The sequence below is a fragment of the Dermacentor variabilis genome, chromosome 6 (genome assembly GCF_050947875.1).
Source record: "Dermacentor variabilis isolate Ectoservices chromosome 6, ASM5094787v1, whole genome shotgun sequence".
NCBI lineage: Eukaryota > Metazoa > Arthropoda > Arachnida > Ixodida > Ixodidae > Dermacentor > Dermacentor variabilis.
In genome coordinates this window covers 113039829-113057662 of record NC_134573.1, presented here as the reverse complement: position 1 = coordinate 113057662, position 17834 = coordinate 113039829, and the positions used below count along the sequence as shown (strand labels likewise).

General features: G+C 45.1%; 2 protein-coding genes across 2 annotated transcripts in view; one reads left to right on the top strand and one right to left on the bottom strand.

The window, feature by feature from the left end:
- The window catches only part of LOC142586261 (uncharacterized), a 59902-nt gene extending 57214 nt beyond the window's left edge, over positions 1-2688 (top strand). Inside the window, exons 21-22 of the mRNA XM_075697508.1 lie at positions 2210-2315; positions 2440-2688. Of these exons, the coding sequence (XP_075553623.1) occupies positions 2210-2315; positions 2440-2539 (206 nt within the window). The 3' untranslated portion in view covers positions 2540-2688. The remainder of the gene's footprint in view (positions 1-2209; positions 2316-2439) is intronic.
- A 4689-nt stretch (positions 2689-7377) lies between these two features.
- Positions 7378-17834, bottom strand: part of LOC142585052 (neuropilin and tolloid-like protein 2) — a 36260-nt gene continuing 25803 nt past the window's right edge. Inside the window, exon 7 of the mRNA XM_075695510.1 lies at positions 7378-16082. Coding sequence (XP_075551625.1) covers positions 15790-16082 — 293 coding nt within the window. The 3' untranslated portion in view covers positions 7378-15789. The remainder of the gene's footprint in view (positions 16083-17834) is intronic.

The following is a 17834-nucleotide window of genomic DNA, read 5'->3' as shown; positions in this document are numbered from 1 at the left end:
CGACGCCACGTGACGAGCCCGCCTCGAAGGAGCAGAGCCGCGATAGCGGGCCAGGTGTCGCGTGAGGGGAGATGACATCGCCGCGACGCTACCTCACCCTCCCTCTTACTCTGGGAAAGCCTGTTCTATCTGCGCGTTTCTCGACCGCGGAATCTCTCATCCACGTTCTCACTGCGCCGCGGTCAGGTCAAATCAAAACGCGTCAAGAGTCTCAACGGGCTCGCTTGCCACTAGGAGTTCATAACTCGAAGGACCGTTCGGTGGTGTTCAATAGGACAATATTTCTCATTCCCAACTCATAAGAAGTGCTTAGGTGTCCTCGGATTTTCTTTTCTTTCTCAACTTAGCGCCTGTGCTAGTGATCAAAACGCCTCATATGGGCAGTGTTTTCAGTTTAACTTTGTTGCGAAATAATCCAAACCCGCAAGGAATGGCAATCGCTCAGTGTGTGTCTGAGCTAAATGTTGCCGGCAGCAACGAAATCACATGACTGATGATGACTGTGCGTCACTCGAATGATGTCTTGCTCCGCTGATGGCCCTACATTTTTCACAGTGACCATATGTGTGAAATCTTTTCTGTGGGGTGAACGGTATGCGCTGTGAACCGTATAGAGCAAATTTTGTGTCCCAGTATCGGTGTATGGCTTTGCGGCCGTGAAGCAAATTTATTCCCAGAGGCTATCGCAGAATTCTCGCCATCGGCGCAGGGAGTATTTGCGCGTTCGCTGGAGTATGTGATGCAAATTTTCAATGACATTCTACTTCACCACTAAAGAAGAGTTATAAAATAGTAATTGCACTTTTTCTAAAGTAGAAGGTGCGTCAACGCTGGTACGAATCTTATTTTTTTAAATTACGGAATGACGTTGATGGCATGAAAGGAATGGGATGGCGATGCTAAAATGATTGCAATAGAACGACGACGGTGGCATCGGGACAACGGTATAAGGAGAACTGCAGGTGACGACGATAGCATCTCGTCGATGTTATGGCGACAACGGAATGAAGAAGGTGGAATCGCGACAACGGCATGATGACAAACGTAAGACTACTGTGGTTTGATGACAATGCATTCACTACGACAAAATGACGATGAGGGAGCAATCACTACGGCATGACAGCGACCTTGTGAAGACGCGAGCTCAACAACAGCATAACGACGATGGAATAAGCCCGATGATTTGCAGACGACGTCTCGAAGAAAGCATGATGATGAAAATAGGACAATACAGCGACAGTAACAGGGCGAAAACGGCGGAAAGATGGCGATGACAGGCCAACGACAGAACGACCACAATTCCATGAAAACAATAAAACGACGACGGCTGAATTACGACAGCGGGATAACGATGGCATGTCAGTGTTGGTGCTCACGTCTGCGCTCCCGTGCATCACCTGCCCCCGCAGGGCGCCTAAATTCGCCGACATCAAGTGCTTGTTTGCCCTATGTCCCATGTTGGCCAAACGAACAACCTTAATTTGCATCGCGTACAGTGTTTGTTTGCACGCACTGTCTCCTGTACCTGCCAATAGGGCCGTGTTAATCGGCACTACATCCACATATTTATAATACACAATCTCCGGTATCAGCCCACATTTCTTGGAGACAAAACGTCATCAAAATGACATCGAGCCCTTGAGCGTGACCTTGCTCTGACCTTGGCTCCGACTAGGCGAGGAAGAAGCTTCGCATTTAAAGAAATTTTCGCAGTTGCCCTACAATCAAGAAATATACACGTACATGAGTTAGCCAATACAGTCGACTATAACGTACATTAGCGCCTGATCGTTATTACCATATGAATTTTCACTATTCTGAGAAATGAAATAACTTCAGTACAAGGGTCAGTATACAAAATGCTAGATGGATACACCTTAATTTTTATTGGTGTAGTAAACTCGCAGTGAGTGCCCACTTAATGACATAAATTGACTGAAACATTGTTCGTGAACAAAACCTGAAATATTTAGTTCAGCTTCCTTTTCTCTATACCTGGTGGTCAATACGAATATGCTAATTACTTTCTTGTGAATTACACAATAAAAATACTATAATGCTAGTTACTGCCTTTTTAATAAATATAGACGAAAAGAAGTTAAGAGTTCTTTAATAGCCATATAGCCACACATAGCAAAATACGCATACAAAATAGCAAATTGAGATAAGGATAACAGCATGATCGTCATGTTCCTTTCTTGATTTTTAGGTATCTATACTAATCCATTCTGCAGTAGTGCTGACGTCAACTATGGCCTTTTAATAGTTGGATACGGCACTGCCAATGGCATAGATTACTGGATCTGTAAGAACAGGTAAGCTCTCTTTCGTTTCTTAGTAAATCCGTAATAGCTCTGTATATGCTGGTATCCGACGGCGTCTTTATCGTGGTAAGCGAACTATATTATGATTCCCTAACCGATACTTTTCAAACTTCAGCATGGGACCGGACTGGGGCGAGCACGGTTACATAAGGATGGCGAGAAACAACGGAAACCAGTGCGGCATCGCTACTTTGGCCACCTATCCGGAAGTCTAGTCGACATAAAGCAAAATTTAGAATGTGTTCTTGCTGTGGTTATGTGTCGCTTTTCACACAGAAAGGAAATATAGACCATGTTATCTAATAATCAAAAATTGAGCACTCAACTCGTATCTCGGAAAATTCGCGAGAATAAACCATATTGCATACTACACCTGCTTCCTGTCTTACTATACCGTAACTGCATTAGCTAGCCCAGCTACCCATGCCCAGCCAGCAGGTTAAGACGTCTTCGGGGCCTACACAGAGCTGATAAATATTTGCTCGCATTGCATTTAACAGACGACACTTGCTATTTTAGTCATCTCGTGTTGATTTACACATGGCACACATGTCTTCCTGTTTCACCATTATGAAATTCTCCATCATTGCTACCCTTAAGTACTCATTCCCCTTCACCTTCCTTATTCAGGATCATACCGATATTTATGTCAACCTTTGCACTTTTTTTGGGTACTTGCCCGATGTGTTCAGTCAGCGACAATAGCATCCTTCTGTGAGGGAACAGGTTCGTAGGTTCGTAGGTTGGTATGTTCAATTTCCTGTAGCAGTGGTCGCATTCCAAAGAAGTCTCGCATTTACATGCAAAGCTGATAACACAAGGTGGCCAATATTATCCCGTAGCGCTTCACTATAGCGGCTTCCATAGCCAACTAATAGCATTCCTAGGCCGATATTCACCAATCAATCTTCACATATTCTCCTCGAAGAGGGTCAATAGGCCTCTCACCGTGCACTTGCACATTAAGAGAGTAGGTGTGGCTTAGAAGGAGGAACAGGATAAACGAAAGGGAGAATATAAGCATGTTGACCAGAAATCCGCCTGGTTGGCTACCCCAGGCTGGAGGAAGGAAAAGGGGAATATAAAGATGAGAGAGAGAGACGGATGAAATACGCGGTGAGTTCGCGCATGTGCGCGGAGGGCACCACAAAGTCAAAGACGTTCAGACAGGTCACTCGTCCTGAAGAGACACAAAAGTGCTTTCGCAGCCTTGTGTACCGATGAGCGATGGGGAAGGTCTTCGAGTAGCGCCTGCTCGGACAACGGCCGATAGTCCTTTCGTCGCAGCGCGATAGGTGGTGCTTGTTTTTATTGTCGCTGAAATTCGACAATAGTGACACAATAAAGGCTCGATGTTCTCTTCGCTGCCGCAGGCGTCGCACGCAGCACAGTCCGTCAATCCAATCAATGTCATGTAAGCCACTCTCAACCACAGAGCCGGGACAGAATCGATGTCTCACGTCGATCAAGTCCGGCTGGATGTCCGAGATGGTGCGAAGGTTTCACTTCATGTAACCCGGTGCGCGTTATACTCGGGCGTAGTAGCATTGTCTATCGTTATAGTACTTCAAGAGCAAATGGGAGCAACCGTCAATGCTGTAAATATGTGATTTTTATTTGCTCACTCCTGCCGCGCTTCAATTCTTACATCTTTCCTTTCTTGTCTTTTTATTCTCGCTTCCCACCTACCCTCCACCCACTCAGGGTAGCAAAGCATATGCCACCTGGTTTACCTTTCTGCCTCTTCTTTTATTTCTCTCAATCGCTTCCCGTCTTTCTCTGTCTGACAATACACTAACATAAGATTCGTAGTTTCCCAAATGGAGGCCTGACCTAATAATCAAATAAAAAAGGCAAGCCACACTAAACCTTCGACTTCAGAAATGGCGACACGTCTCGTCCTCCTTGGTCTACTTCAGCTCCTTAAGCTGCGCGAAGACGCTTCTTCATAAATAAAAAGTCGCAGTTCCGCCCGATAGGCGAATCATCGATTGCAATAACAAGTTAGTAGACAGCCATGTAAAGTAAGGATAGTAGGTTTATCAGCCGTACAAGCTTCTAAACGTTCACTTGCTTGCTAAATTAACAAGCATGATGTCACGCGCCCACAAGCGAACATGAACACACCTCACTCGATGACCGCGCATACCCATTGTCAACACGCAGGAGTGAGAAAGCGCGACAGCAGCAGTGAGCGAATTACATTCGTGCTGCCTCTCGCTTGAACGCGAACTAAGCTGCGAAAACATAGCGCACGCGAAGTTACCAGTACTCGGCGCACTCTATCTCCATCACTGCTCGCTTTCAAGATATGGCCCGCGCGGCCGCGCCATACGCACCCGCCGCCACACTAGAACGTCCTCTCCCCTCCTCCCGGTGCCTTGTGGGAGACGGAAGACAGCGCGCTTCCTCTCTGCTTTCCTCCATTGCGGGCGTGAGATTGAGCCACCATCGTCGGCTCACCCTCGCACGCTTGCGCTCGCACATACAGCATACGGCGCGCGGCAACGATGTCATCGCCCTTGGACTTTATACGGAACATCACGGCGATGGCCACAGAAATTCGCTTGGAGTGTCCATATAGTTGCTGTAACAATAAAATTAACAGTGAGTTAGCTATAGGGTTCTGTGCGTTAGCATGTATTTTCTTAAAGAGCAGGGAGATATGAAGCAATAAATTGGTGTATTAGAAATTTGTAATAGGCGACAACGCTATGCAAGCAATCGGGTCAGTTGCATTCGCGCAGCTGGTCCTTGAACTTATTTGGAATGTCTCTTTCACAGAAACACCGCAGACCCCTCTGAGAACCAATTTAGGCGAAGAAACATCCCCGCTGCTTGTCGATTCCTAGACGCAATAAAATTGTTCAGGAAAGGGGTGATTACAATAAAGAATAGACAAAACCACACTACTTGGTAAGTATCAGTTGTACTCGAAGTCTCTGAAGAAGGAAAAAAAACGAAAATTCGCATAACGAAAAGCTTGCTCTTCTCTCACACTGACTTCGAAAAATGTGCAGGAATAACGGTCGTATGCGTACGCAAGACGCAGAACTAGTTTGGAGAAAATGGAATATGAAAAACGTATCATACCAAACATAATTTGTGCGCATGCTAGATTACTGAAACAAAGAAAACAAGTATAAAGATCGCTTTTGGTCACGTCGTTTGTAATCTGTCAGATTACAATCCGTAATCTGCATGGACATTTGGGTTTCCGATGTCGCCTCATTATAAGCCAAGCGCCTTGTCCTCTGCGGACGCATCCTTTCGCTTTTCTGTTGTATTGCGTCATCTTTCTTGCGTACAAGTTCTTAAAAACAGCAGAACTTATACACTCGATTGTACACCCTATCGAATATCGTGAGTCAATGTCCTAAATTGACCTTATTCTTGGACCAACCTTTTTAATTGCCCAGCTGTAATACGCAGTGTGAGACGTACTTTATTCGGCGCTGTAAGGCCTAACCACACATGGCAGTGGCGGAAATAAAAAAGAAACGACGCTGCGTTTGTATGTGTGAAATAAACAATGCCGAAAATAAAGAAGTGAGAAGTTGCAGTCATGTTGTGGGGGCGGATGAAACTCGCAATATATATGAAAGATTTACAATATGGCACCATTTTTAATATATAGCCATTTTTTGAAACGTGCTATGAAAGCACGCATTTTAACTTGTCGAACGTATTTGATTACCTCGAAACATGCCCGATTACGGCATGCCCGACTTCATGGATCATTTTCAGCGACAGTCGCTTGTCACTTTTTTGATTGTTCAACGTTGCCGTAAGTAAACATTTTTTCCCCAAAATCTTGGTGTTGGTATCCTCTATTTCGAGTAAGTGAATATACTAGGGGACTGAGATAAGCTTATTTCTCGTGGCATTGTGTTCTGCAAAGATGTACAAACGTGATATTTTCAGTTTTCTGTGTTTCAGCCATTGTACCAATTGTTTAAATTTCATTGAATCCTCGTATATATAACATTTGCATTTACTGATACCTGCTCATAACTGATTCCTGTATGTACCTGTTATGCGCAATATAAATTAGGAGGTCCCCCTAGTTTTATTTGTCCCTTTGGACATCCTATAGAACCGAAAGTAATATTCATTGGCAAAGAATTATATAACTGAAAAAACTAAACTTGCCTTCCCCTCGCATGCTTAGTTGTTGCACAGTAACTGAATTGAGAAGAACGTTTAATAATATAAATAGCAGATTTCTACAATAATAAAACTGACGCACTGAAAACATAAAAATAGTTCACGTAAACGAAAGAAAGCAACAACTCAAAAAATATCCGCTACGATTTGACGTGGTATCGCACCCCCTCTACTGGCCGCTCTTGTAACACGTGCGTGAGGATGACTCAATAACTGACCAGAGTACACAAGCCCAAAAAGTAGCCGCAATATTGTCCTTCTTTCTGTGGGCACAGTCGGTACCGGTAGTATTTTGTAGGCAACAAAATTAGAGCTATGGACAACGAAAAAATATGATGATGAAGTGGACAACGTTGGGATGGCACGAAAACACAAATAGGGGTAATGCAAAGAAACTAGAAAAAATATCTGCTTAGAAGCCTCCAGGACAAGGTTTGGGACTTTTGAAACATCTGAACAACTCCAATGATTACAACCGCAAGAAAGAAAAAAAGAAAAAAAATACGAGGGAAGTCTAATGTAAACGCGCCCCAGTTAACTTATACCACGCTGGACATGTTGAGCCGAAGTCGCACCTCTACACCACGTAGCCGCTGTCACCAACTGCATTGAAGATACGTTCACACTCATTACCTGCAAATATAGCAGTCTTCTATACTTACCTGTGCTTTCCTATATTTCTAACAAACTGAAGATTATTTTGATTATTCTCTTTTGTCGACGCCCTTCTGAGGCTGTTACGTTTAATATTGGAGACACTTTGTTTTCAAATGCGGACACTTGGTCGATGGTGGCTATGGATTATCATCCGCATGAGAGAGGTAATCTTGAAACAACAGCAGCCATGTGCACGGCAATGTTTTCAAAAGAACAACATTAGCCAAGCACCATTTTAATGCATATCAGTGTACCACATAAGAGCTGTCTCACCTATTTACCAGCTCTTAGATGCAATTTTCTTTCAAAAGCTTGTCATGGCAGATCTTTTTTTTTTATTGTAAATGAACCACAGACGCTCACATTTGCGTTAACGTGTTCGTTGCAAACGCCCCGTTACAGAATATGCTGATGCATATTAATTATTTCAAGCCGGTAATCCATCATATTGCCATAAATTAGCTTTGGAAGCATGATGTTCTTTTAACATCAAGCGAGATAAATTCAGGAAGAGTGCCAGAAAAACTAAATTCCCCCGGTTTAGGACCGGCGGCCTCTTCATTGTGTTTAGCAACGTCACATCAGCACAACAAGGAGAAATATTAAATTACACAATGTGTGAAACAAGATTGATCGACTGACCTGGTGCACTGAACAGCAACAATGTACTCTTTCAAAACACGTTTGCACAACAATGTGAACTATACATTCGGGACATTGGCTAACATGTGCACACGTTCTGCTTTCCTCGCAGCAGTAAATGTTGGAAATGGGTTTGTTCCCGTCTCTTCTGATAATCCTGCGCACTCGAGCTGGACACGTATATATATGTATATGAATATAAACAGGCTTAAAGGTCTCTGTGCTTCGGTTTCTGGCATATGCTATTTCAAACTAAATCTTGCAACAAACATGAGTTCCCTATGATGCAAGAAGTCAATGAGCTCAATGTGAGACAATTGCACATCCCAGCATTTTCCTCCACAGCACGAACTACAGCGAGGAACACATACGACTTGGGGGGTTAGTCTTCACGAACGCCTTGTTGAAGCACCGAAACACAGCAACGAGCGAAGGCTTCAGATACCTTGCTCATCTCCGACAACGATAAGCATGCCACACGTGATGCTGCAGCATGGCGTCCACTTCGTCATATGCGAGCAATCTATAAGAGAATGCGCAGACTTCTTTTGGCAGTACAACAGTGTACTAGCATACCAAGGAACTGTGCCTAACTTCAGTATTCATTTGGGACAACAGGAAAAGTGCACATACGTCAAAGCTTGTCAGTGCTACACAACTTTTCACTTGGACCTAAATTCATAACACCACTTTCTGTAAACTCTTTCTCTTTAACGCTGCCTAAGTCTACAGTGAAACCTGGTAAGTGGAACGAGCGCTTGCATTAAATCTGCATTTGGCCGCAGCCCGAAGAGAATGCTAACTATGTTGAAACGTTTTTAATCTCTTTCTGAGCAAATGCAATTGTTCTATCGCTTCGCTTTCACACTATGTACATAGGTCATATTTGACCGTTTCGTATTTTGAATAATACGCACGCTAGTGTAACAAGGAGGAGTGCGTTTCTCTCAATAAACATGCGACAATTAACTGTGTGTAACTGTGTAACTTTTACGCCGGTGCAGTGTATAACCGCTTCACAGCTATCTTGGATGTGAGAGGAACCCGCCGTGGTTGCTCAGTGGCTATGGTGTTGGTCTGCTGAGCACGAGGTCGCGGGATCGAATCTCGGTGACGGCGGCCGCATTTCGATGGCGACGAAATGCGAAAACACACGTGTACTTAGGGTTAGGTGCACGTTAAAGAACCCCACGGGGTCGAAATTTCCGGAGTCCTCCACTACGGCGTGCCTCATAATCATAAAGTGGTTTTGGCACGGTAAACCCCACAATTTAATTTTTAATTTTGGGTGTGAGAGCAGTGCGTAACGGTGCGTGTTCGTGCCTTCTGTTATGCTGTTTTGAGACAGAGCCCGTTAGGTTCTTCCAGTGTGCAACACCAAACAGGCAAGACGGCTCCCTTGTGTTTCTCCTTAGTTTAATGGGCTTACTCCAGCTGACGAGTGCCACACATTATAGGCCAAGCAAGCCAATATCCGTAGTACTGTCACTTGTGAACGTCATCTGCCTTTAAACAACGAGTGCCCTACCCCTGCTGAAAGGGCAATGTATGTACACGATACAATGAGCTGCAGTTGTGGCAGCTGAATGACAGTAGAGGAATCTTTTACGAGCTGCCGCCATTTCTTGCGCCGAAAATTCAAACGTGGCCTCACCGTGTGTCAGCGCAGAAAACCATTTGACTCTCTCGGACAACTTCTCGTGCGAATGAATGGACCTTTCACAGTGTTTTTAATTTAGGTCATGTCTATAGTGCTGTTTTACTATTTGCGCTTCCGTATCTTTTATTCCGTTAGCAGTAGTGTTGTTGAAGTGGAAGAAAGTGTATTTGTGTGAAGGGTAGGAAGCCGCTCACCTGGTAGAGGGAGAGGGGATACTTGTATGTATGTATGTATGTATGTATGTATGTATGTATGTATGTATGTATGTATGTATGTATGTATGTATGTATGTATGTATGTATGTATGTATGTATGTATGTATGTATGAAGCGATGGCGTCTCCGGTAGAGGCCCGCAACGTGCATAGAAACGCACTGCTCCCGCGTTCTAGACAGATATGTCAGAGACTGTATACCCCGAGATCACTTCTTGTGAGTTCATACTGTGAAATGTGATTCAGCATATATACAAATAGCAGGCACAAAAAGAAAGTGCATCATTCCACTGGCGAAACGTATAGAAATAAATTGCGTTCTAACGTAACCGTTCAATGTTTTCTGCAGCTTCAATTTCTACTCTAGGCAAACATGTCCTCCTTTTGTTTAATGCTTCGGCCGCGACTAGACTGCTGGACAACAAAAAACAACGTTGCCAGGGTTAGTACTTGCGGTGGAAAGCTGAAGGGCTGCTGACGACACGCAACTCTAAAGGAAGTTAGGATATCCCTTACCATAATTAGCTATAGCGTGTTATTTAAAATTTGTGCAATGAATGTGAATGTGCCATTTACATATGCGATTTAGGTATCGCTATTACGGATTTCATTTGTGAAAGAAGCTGGTATTTACATCCCGTCATTAAAAGTTCTTCCAAGCACAAAATAAATATAGTTTTTGGAATTGTGTCATTCGATAACGATCTGCTAAATATTTTTTCGATTATCCCTCTCAGGTTGAACAATAAACTCTGCGCCATCATAATGCTAGAACTTCATTCACTTAAAAGTGATAGGCTGAAACAATAATCAATTTATTTTGCAGGCCCTGTATCATCTGCTATAATTATGATAGCTTCGGGCGGGGCTAGGATTAATTTTAAGTTCTTTTTGTGGGTCCAGTCAAGGACACAAATATTCTAATCAGAAAACGCACTACCTCTATTTATGCTTGAAATGCTATATATACAAAAACTTGCGACGCGAGTGAGCCTCGTCCTATGTTATGTTCAACTGCTCCATGATTTCCACTAATAAAAATTTGCAACGGGTCTTAAATGCTTTCAGTGTATCGCTAACAGTCAACTTAAGCAACAGCTGCAAACTAAAGGTGCGATATGACAAGCTTAGTTGACTATAGCTTTGCAGGATCTTAGTTAAACAAATTTTCAGGTACCCAGCCTTCTTCAATAAACGTGCTACGCCTGGCAACTGATCCATTTTTCCACGAGGACCAGGGCCAGGTAAGTAAAGCTATTTCATTCTATTTCTGTTTTTCTTATCACCGTTGCTTGGTGGTTGCAGTGGCGCTCTGGAAAGGCTATCACCGGAATTGGCTGTCCGTTTAGGGTGTATGATAAATAAAAAAAATAGAATGGAACGATAAGAAGTGTAACAGTACGCCGACTGAGGCTTTCCAATAGATTAGGTGCGAACAATTTATTGTAGTATAATAAAAGCCTACAAGCTAAGATACGAGAAGCACCTAAAATGAAATCGTGATAAAATACTCGAAACACAGTTCTATATATACGATTCGCTTGCTTACTTCCTTCTGCAGAAATATTTCTAGCCTGCTTTTTTTCTTGAGCACTCTAGAGACTGTACAAACCGTTTTTACGTGAATCGCACGTTAACGTCAAGTGAAAAATTAACATGGCCAGAGGCGATACATGCGCTGTACAATGGTGGTAAAAAACAAAGCCATGTGTCTTGTTCTGCGCAGATCACGTGAAGTAGTTTCACGTTAAGTTGTCAAGTTAAGTTGTCACGTTAAGTTGGCACGTCGATGCTCTCATTTATGTCAAAACTCCGGATTGCGGCCACGTTGTACAACACAAAAGTGCAATTTCGTGCTGCGCCCATTGTGTAACACTGTATACTGTATTGTTTTCCGCCACCGCTCTTGGACCACATAATCGAGTGCACATGCAAAAGGAAAAAAAGAAGAATTCGCCCCTGATAGTTTCTAATCCACATGCCTCCCTCGTTTCAGGCAGCCTCAAATTAAGGATGCTACTAGAACAACCAAATATTCGTAAACAACCGGACGGGTAATCAATAACGTTAGCAAAAAACAAGAACCTCTATTAAGCACACAGCACCTTAAGTAACTTCGGGAAGGACTAAATAGAATGCAGCGTTTGTTGCGCACGAGATATGAAACTGCGAGAACCTCGAATTTCAAGCAATGATGAATACACTCGTTTGGTATACATTTGCCAGGTAACTCGTAAAACGGAATCACACTACTTAACACCTCCAATGCATTCATTGAAACACTGGCTACATCTCGCACCAGGACATATTTTTTTGCCACGTTTCTAAGAGGTATATTTGTATCACAGAGGCAGGACGCGGATTTTCCAATATTTTGAAAGGATCGTTTCCAGTCTCCCGCATGTGAACACACACTACAGATAAAAACAGATTCGGTACAAGACACTCAAATCGACACCAAAATTGCGGTGAAACCGCACAAAAATGTGGTTATGCGTTCACAAACCAAAATTAATCTTGCGTTCATTACGCTTGAAAAGTAATCAGCAAGCATCATTGTACCACACGGTGCTTTGATGACGCTGGACCACTGCATTTCAGCTGCAGTCCTGCAGCGGTCTGTCCATGCATATATCTACGGTATATATATATTGTATATATGTATATATTGCGCGTGCTTGGCCCAAGCCTTCTGCTGCCACAACTTTGGTTTGCAGTGCTCGCGACACTGAGAACAGCACATCCCTGCTGCTAGTCCAACTTTTCTATAGACACAATTCGGTGCCACTTTTTTGGAAAAACACAATCTTGTTCTGCCTGCTCTGGGCGACATCCGGGTCAACGTACCCGAAATTTCTTTATCATCGTGCAAATTCGAAAAAAAAACTATTCAATTGGCGCCGCTTAATTAAGAGACGAAATCGACGAAATAGTTCAGTGAAAGCACGAGCCAGTGCAAAAATTTCTCTTTGGGTGATTCTCTTCAGCGTCCCACAATTTATGTTGCTTATCAGACGACCGCATTGCGCTCCAGTCGTACAAGAGAGGGTGCAAGCAGATGCTAACGCAGAAATTTCAAATACTGATTCCCGCTTAGGACTAACTCTGGCTTGGCTTCTTTCTTCAGTGCGAGTGCGTAGCTGGCACAGCTGGCTGGCGTTCGACATGACGAACAATGCGAAAAGCAGTGCAAAATGGTTAGCAGTCTGTGCGTGTGTTGCAAGACAGACAATGTCTCTGCCTACCTGTCTATCTTTCACGCCTACTTGTTTGTGCCAGACGTCATTGAGACCTCGACTTGGCGGCTTGTATCAACAGCAGATAACAAGCGCTCTGCAACGCTCAGAATGAGGACAGCCTTCGATACGGTAGTGTTCACGATGTCATGCTTTGTGCTCGCGAGCGCCTTACTATCTATTTCTCCGCCATGCTCCGTCATATGGCACTAATGGACTCGTCGGAAGTCTCAACTCTTAAGTTTTAGAAACTGCAACAATTTAATGAGGGAAAATTAGGTGTTGTTTGCTTCAATGCTCGACATTGTGCAATCGCACAATGTGGAGGATTGTAGGAAGAGAGAAAGGAAATGATAAAGGAAAAGTAGGGAGGTTAACCAGGACTGACCCCGATTGGCTGCCGTAGACTGGGGAAAGGGAAAAGGGGACGGAAAGATTAAAAGAAGAAGAGAAAGTCTACTGGGTATATCGTACGATCACTCAGTCCGAATCACAGATGCTGACTCAATCCAGTAGCTTTCAAATATCGCAGCAGAGCTTTTATGGCATTGTAGCATAACATTGTAGCATGGTAGGAATGTCGGCATTGTAAGTAGGAATAGCGCATGCTACATTTTACGCCTCGTTGGGCCAACGTTAACAATGATTCAAGCTTCAGGAAATGTTTATACCAGTGAACATTCATGAAGATATGGGCGTTCTCTTTTGCTGAATATAAGATGCAGACTCGAAATAAAGGAGAATGCATTTGCAGACACTGACAAACTAGTTTGGAGATTTGCGAGTGGACAGCATTGGAATTGATCTGCATACGGTCATGGTGAGTCGAATCGATAGCATCAATGTTTCCCAGCTAGGTATTTTTTCTTTTCATACATCACAAAAGCCTGCCTTATTGCAAGCACCTACACAACATAGTCACGCCGGCAACGGGCGAAACAGTCTATAATATGCAGCGAACACAAACATCCGGAAGGGTCAAAATGCGTGAGGGAATTCGGCAGTGTGAGATACGCCCTTACAGACTGCCTTTCTTACGTCTGTATTGTTCGCGTAACATGTATTATGTAATATATTGTGCCTGATATTACGGTACTTATGCTGCCTACCTAAAAACGGCAATAATCGGTGATCACAACAGGCACGATGAGCATGTCGGAGTATCTCTAGTCGTTAGACAGCGCTACCTCAGCAGTATTGCAGCCCGTTTTCAGCGAAGCGAAGTGGTAGTCTTGGCCTCTCTAGCCGAGTCTCTTGTAAAAAAAGGCTGCTCATTTACGTAGCAGCTCTCCGTAAAACACGGCCGCTGCCCATATCATACCTGGCGCCACTGATCACACGATACGTCGCGTGAAATGCTCGAGCAGTGGGAGGGGCGCTCTGCTTAAAGAAAGAGGATGTTGGTTCTATGCAAAATTCTAATTGTTTCTGCGGCGTTTCCTATTTTGTATACCGGTGGACAAGTCACGAACTTTGATTGCGAGACGTCCTCTGAAATTTTCTGTTTCCATATTTTGGTGGTCAACAAATCCGAAATGTGCCATTAAGCTCGCTAATCAAATAGTAATTACAGCTGTACGAAGCGTCCAGTTCAATTATTTTCTCTTGAATCTCGCTACATTAATTAATTGCATTTCTTTGTGCTCACGGATTCCCGGCGAGCCTAGATTTCTCGTCAGCTAAAGAGATTGAAACACGATTGTTTATGTTTAGGACTTATGGTCATGTTGTTCTTTTTTTTACATATATAACATGTATGTAATGAACAAACTGGGGTACAATAAAAGTTTTATCACGATAAATAATTTTGCCAAAAATAGCTAATCCTTACATACAGTTAACTAGCAAGGAAAGCGTTCGTGCTGCCTTGATTCCATTCGTAGCTAAATAAGAACACGCAAATTTGAAGAAAAAGAGTGCTTCGGCAAAAAGCCATAACCATCGTCCTTATGGTACGAAAACAGGTGACTTCACTTTGGCACTTCAATGCCGCTCATTCTTTTGTGATTATGAAAAGAATAGTACTAATTATCTGCTGTTCCTGCTACTGCAACTGGCGTGTTGCCACTGGTGTCTTACAGGGCATCCTTAATCAGCTGCAGCTCCTCGGCAAATTATCTCTTCTTGTACCTCAAACAACCTCCTCGTTATCTAAATACCAATGATACAGTGCATTTTCTAAGTTTAACTGAAACACACAAGATAAACCAGATAACCCTCTCCCGTTGGTTTGCTTCACCGACATGCAAGCACCTTATGCGCCGATATGCCAGTGAGAACTTAGACACGGTCTTCGCCCTCATCAAAAACGTGAAAAACAACACACGGTGCGCTAAAAGAATCTGGTGCAGCCCTGTTAAGCTATATGCGCTCAAATTGGGCGGCTGCCAGACGCTTTGACAGCTTTCACGGCCAGCAGTCGCCGATTTCCGTAATATCGTCGTTCCAGGATTCCCACGAAGACGTCACTGTTCGCACGCTGGACACACAGGCCGGCGTACGCATCCCACCAGTCGACACGAAAGATCTTCGCCTCACTGCACGTCACGCGAAGGCCGCTATCTCGGCTCGCACGCCATGATCGGAGCCACCGATAGGCGAGTTCCGGGGTTGTCACGTGCGGGGTTGGCCGGCGACGTCGGAAGCGACCTTCGGAGCGTGCGACGCCGACGCGCTGGGCTGCTCCGCGTCGTCAGGAGCCGTGGAACGTGCGGGCTTCTCGACGCCGCTGTTAACACTATAGTTCACGACTCCGGCGCAAAACTTCTTCGCGAACCACGTCGTAAAGTAATGCAGAAGAAAGAAAGGCTTGCTAGGGCGTTAATTCACGATACGCGGTGAAGTGGAAGCGTTCGCTCCGCGAGCCGAACTGTCCCCTCCACTTGGGTTCTACACGTCGGTTGGCGATCGCCGTGGTTTGGCGAACGGGGGCGGCCTCGCCGGCGGCACGGGTCCCGGCAGGTGCTGCGGCCGGTGCACGCTGCAGTTGAGCTCGGGCAGGAAGGGCGTCTGCCGCACGGCACACGTAGGGCTGTGCTCGAGCTCGCGGAGCGGCAGTGACAGGCTTCGCGATGCCTGGCCGGCTCGGCGAGAATGGCGTCGGCACAGAATCACCGCGATGACCGCGCACAGCAGGACCACGCCGGCGCCGGCTCCGCAGCCCGCCAGCAGCGGTAGGTTGCCTGCGAGCGGGGAAGAGACGCACCTTTGTCCAGGGTGATCAAAATTGAGTTTTACGAGTTGTCTTTTATTTTAAGTAAGGCGCTAGGAAGTTCACCTATGCAAATGAGTTATGTGGCCAGGGAGACACGAAGTAAGATCATACTTATCACCGTCTGCCGGCCAATTAACTAAAACTGAATAATGTATGTTTGATTGCCTGCCTTAAGAGGGCGTGTTTGATCGAAAACTTAGAGGCAGTTGACTTTAATAATAATATTTGGGGTTTTACGTGCCAAAACCACTTTCTGATTATGAGGCACGCCGTAGTGGAGGACTCCGGAAATTTTGACCACCTGGGGTTCTTTAACGTGCACCTAAATCTAAGCACACGGGTGTTTTCGCATTTCGCCCCCATCGAAATGCGGCCGCCGTGGCCGGGATTCGATCCCGCGACCTCGTGCTCAGCAGCCCAACACCATAGGCACTTGAGCCACCACGGCGCGTGCAGTTGACTTTTTACGCAACTCCACTTGGCGGAATTATTTTAGCATGATCGTGTTTCAAGATGTCCGGCTTTAAGTTTTAATTTCCGTTCGCATGATTACGAATGCGGGACCGTGAGGATCGGCGCAAAACTCCTCCCGGATGAGACGCGGCTGTTGGGTGCGTCGGAGGCATAGGCGAACATAATAACTGTCCACCTTTCACTCTCTGCTGGTGGAATGAACGAATTACTGCGTACTGTGGCGTACGCACTACACATTATCCTGTTAAGGGCGATCAAGGAAGGTAATTTTTAGGCACGTTTTTGTACTATTTGACGTCTAGCCGGGACTTGTCACCGCGTTAGCTTCATTGCCATCTAAGACCGCTTCCGCCGTAGCGACGCCTCTGGAAGGGGAATGAAGAGAACTACGTTGGGATCCATTGGTGCTTACATGGGTGCTTTTATGTCGACGAGGTATTCTACTGAAAATAAAAATTCACCGACGAATACAACACTCCCTAATGCGAAATTTGAGTGCAGTAGTGCCCGTGTTTTCATTTCGCGACATATTGGCTGGCGCGGACAATCTACCTTGTGCGGCACGCTGCAAACTAAGCGATTTTCGGTGCGACTGCCTCACTCATCGGGAGATCGCGAGAAGTGGCGCGTGTGTGACGTCTGCGCGCAATTCACAGCAGCCGCCACAAAACAGGTTTCCGCTCAATGCAGCGCTTTGTTTCCATACAGACGAAGCGCATTACGCTGGCGCCATCTCGTAACCACGTTGACCGCAAAGTCCTTCGGGCGCGGCACTACGCTTCTCACGCTTTCGCCATACCATCCTCCTCCGCTTGCCGCCTTGTGGTCCCGCTGCACCCTCCTCGTCCACTTTCCTCCTCGCGATCTCTTCGTTATCAGTCTTTCCTCTACCGTTCGGCTCCACATTCATTTTCGTCCTTCGTTGTGTTCGTTTGCTCGGTCACGAGAGAGAACGCCGACATTCGCCGCGGGAACGGACGCCTAAGAGCTGCGTTAGAAATAAAGAAGTGGCTCTTGCAATGGCTGAGATGAATAACAACGTCTCATTAGCGCTGCGGCTGTACGCGGCTCGCCACCCGGACCGGCCACTTCCAACAAAGCCAAACTTAATAAACATATTTCCATGCTTTCGCACAACAGGCTCAGTACACCATCAAAGACAGACCAAGAAGATAATTGTCGATGGACTTCGAAATTGACGTTCTCGCCTGCGTAACGTTAATGCCAGAAATCAGTATCCGACGGA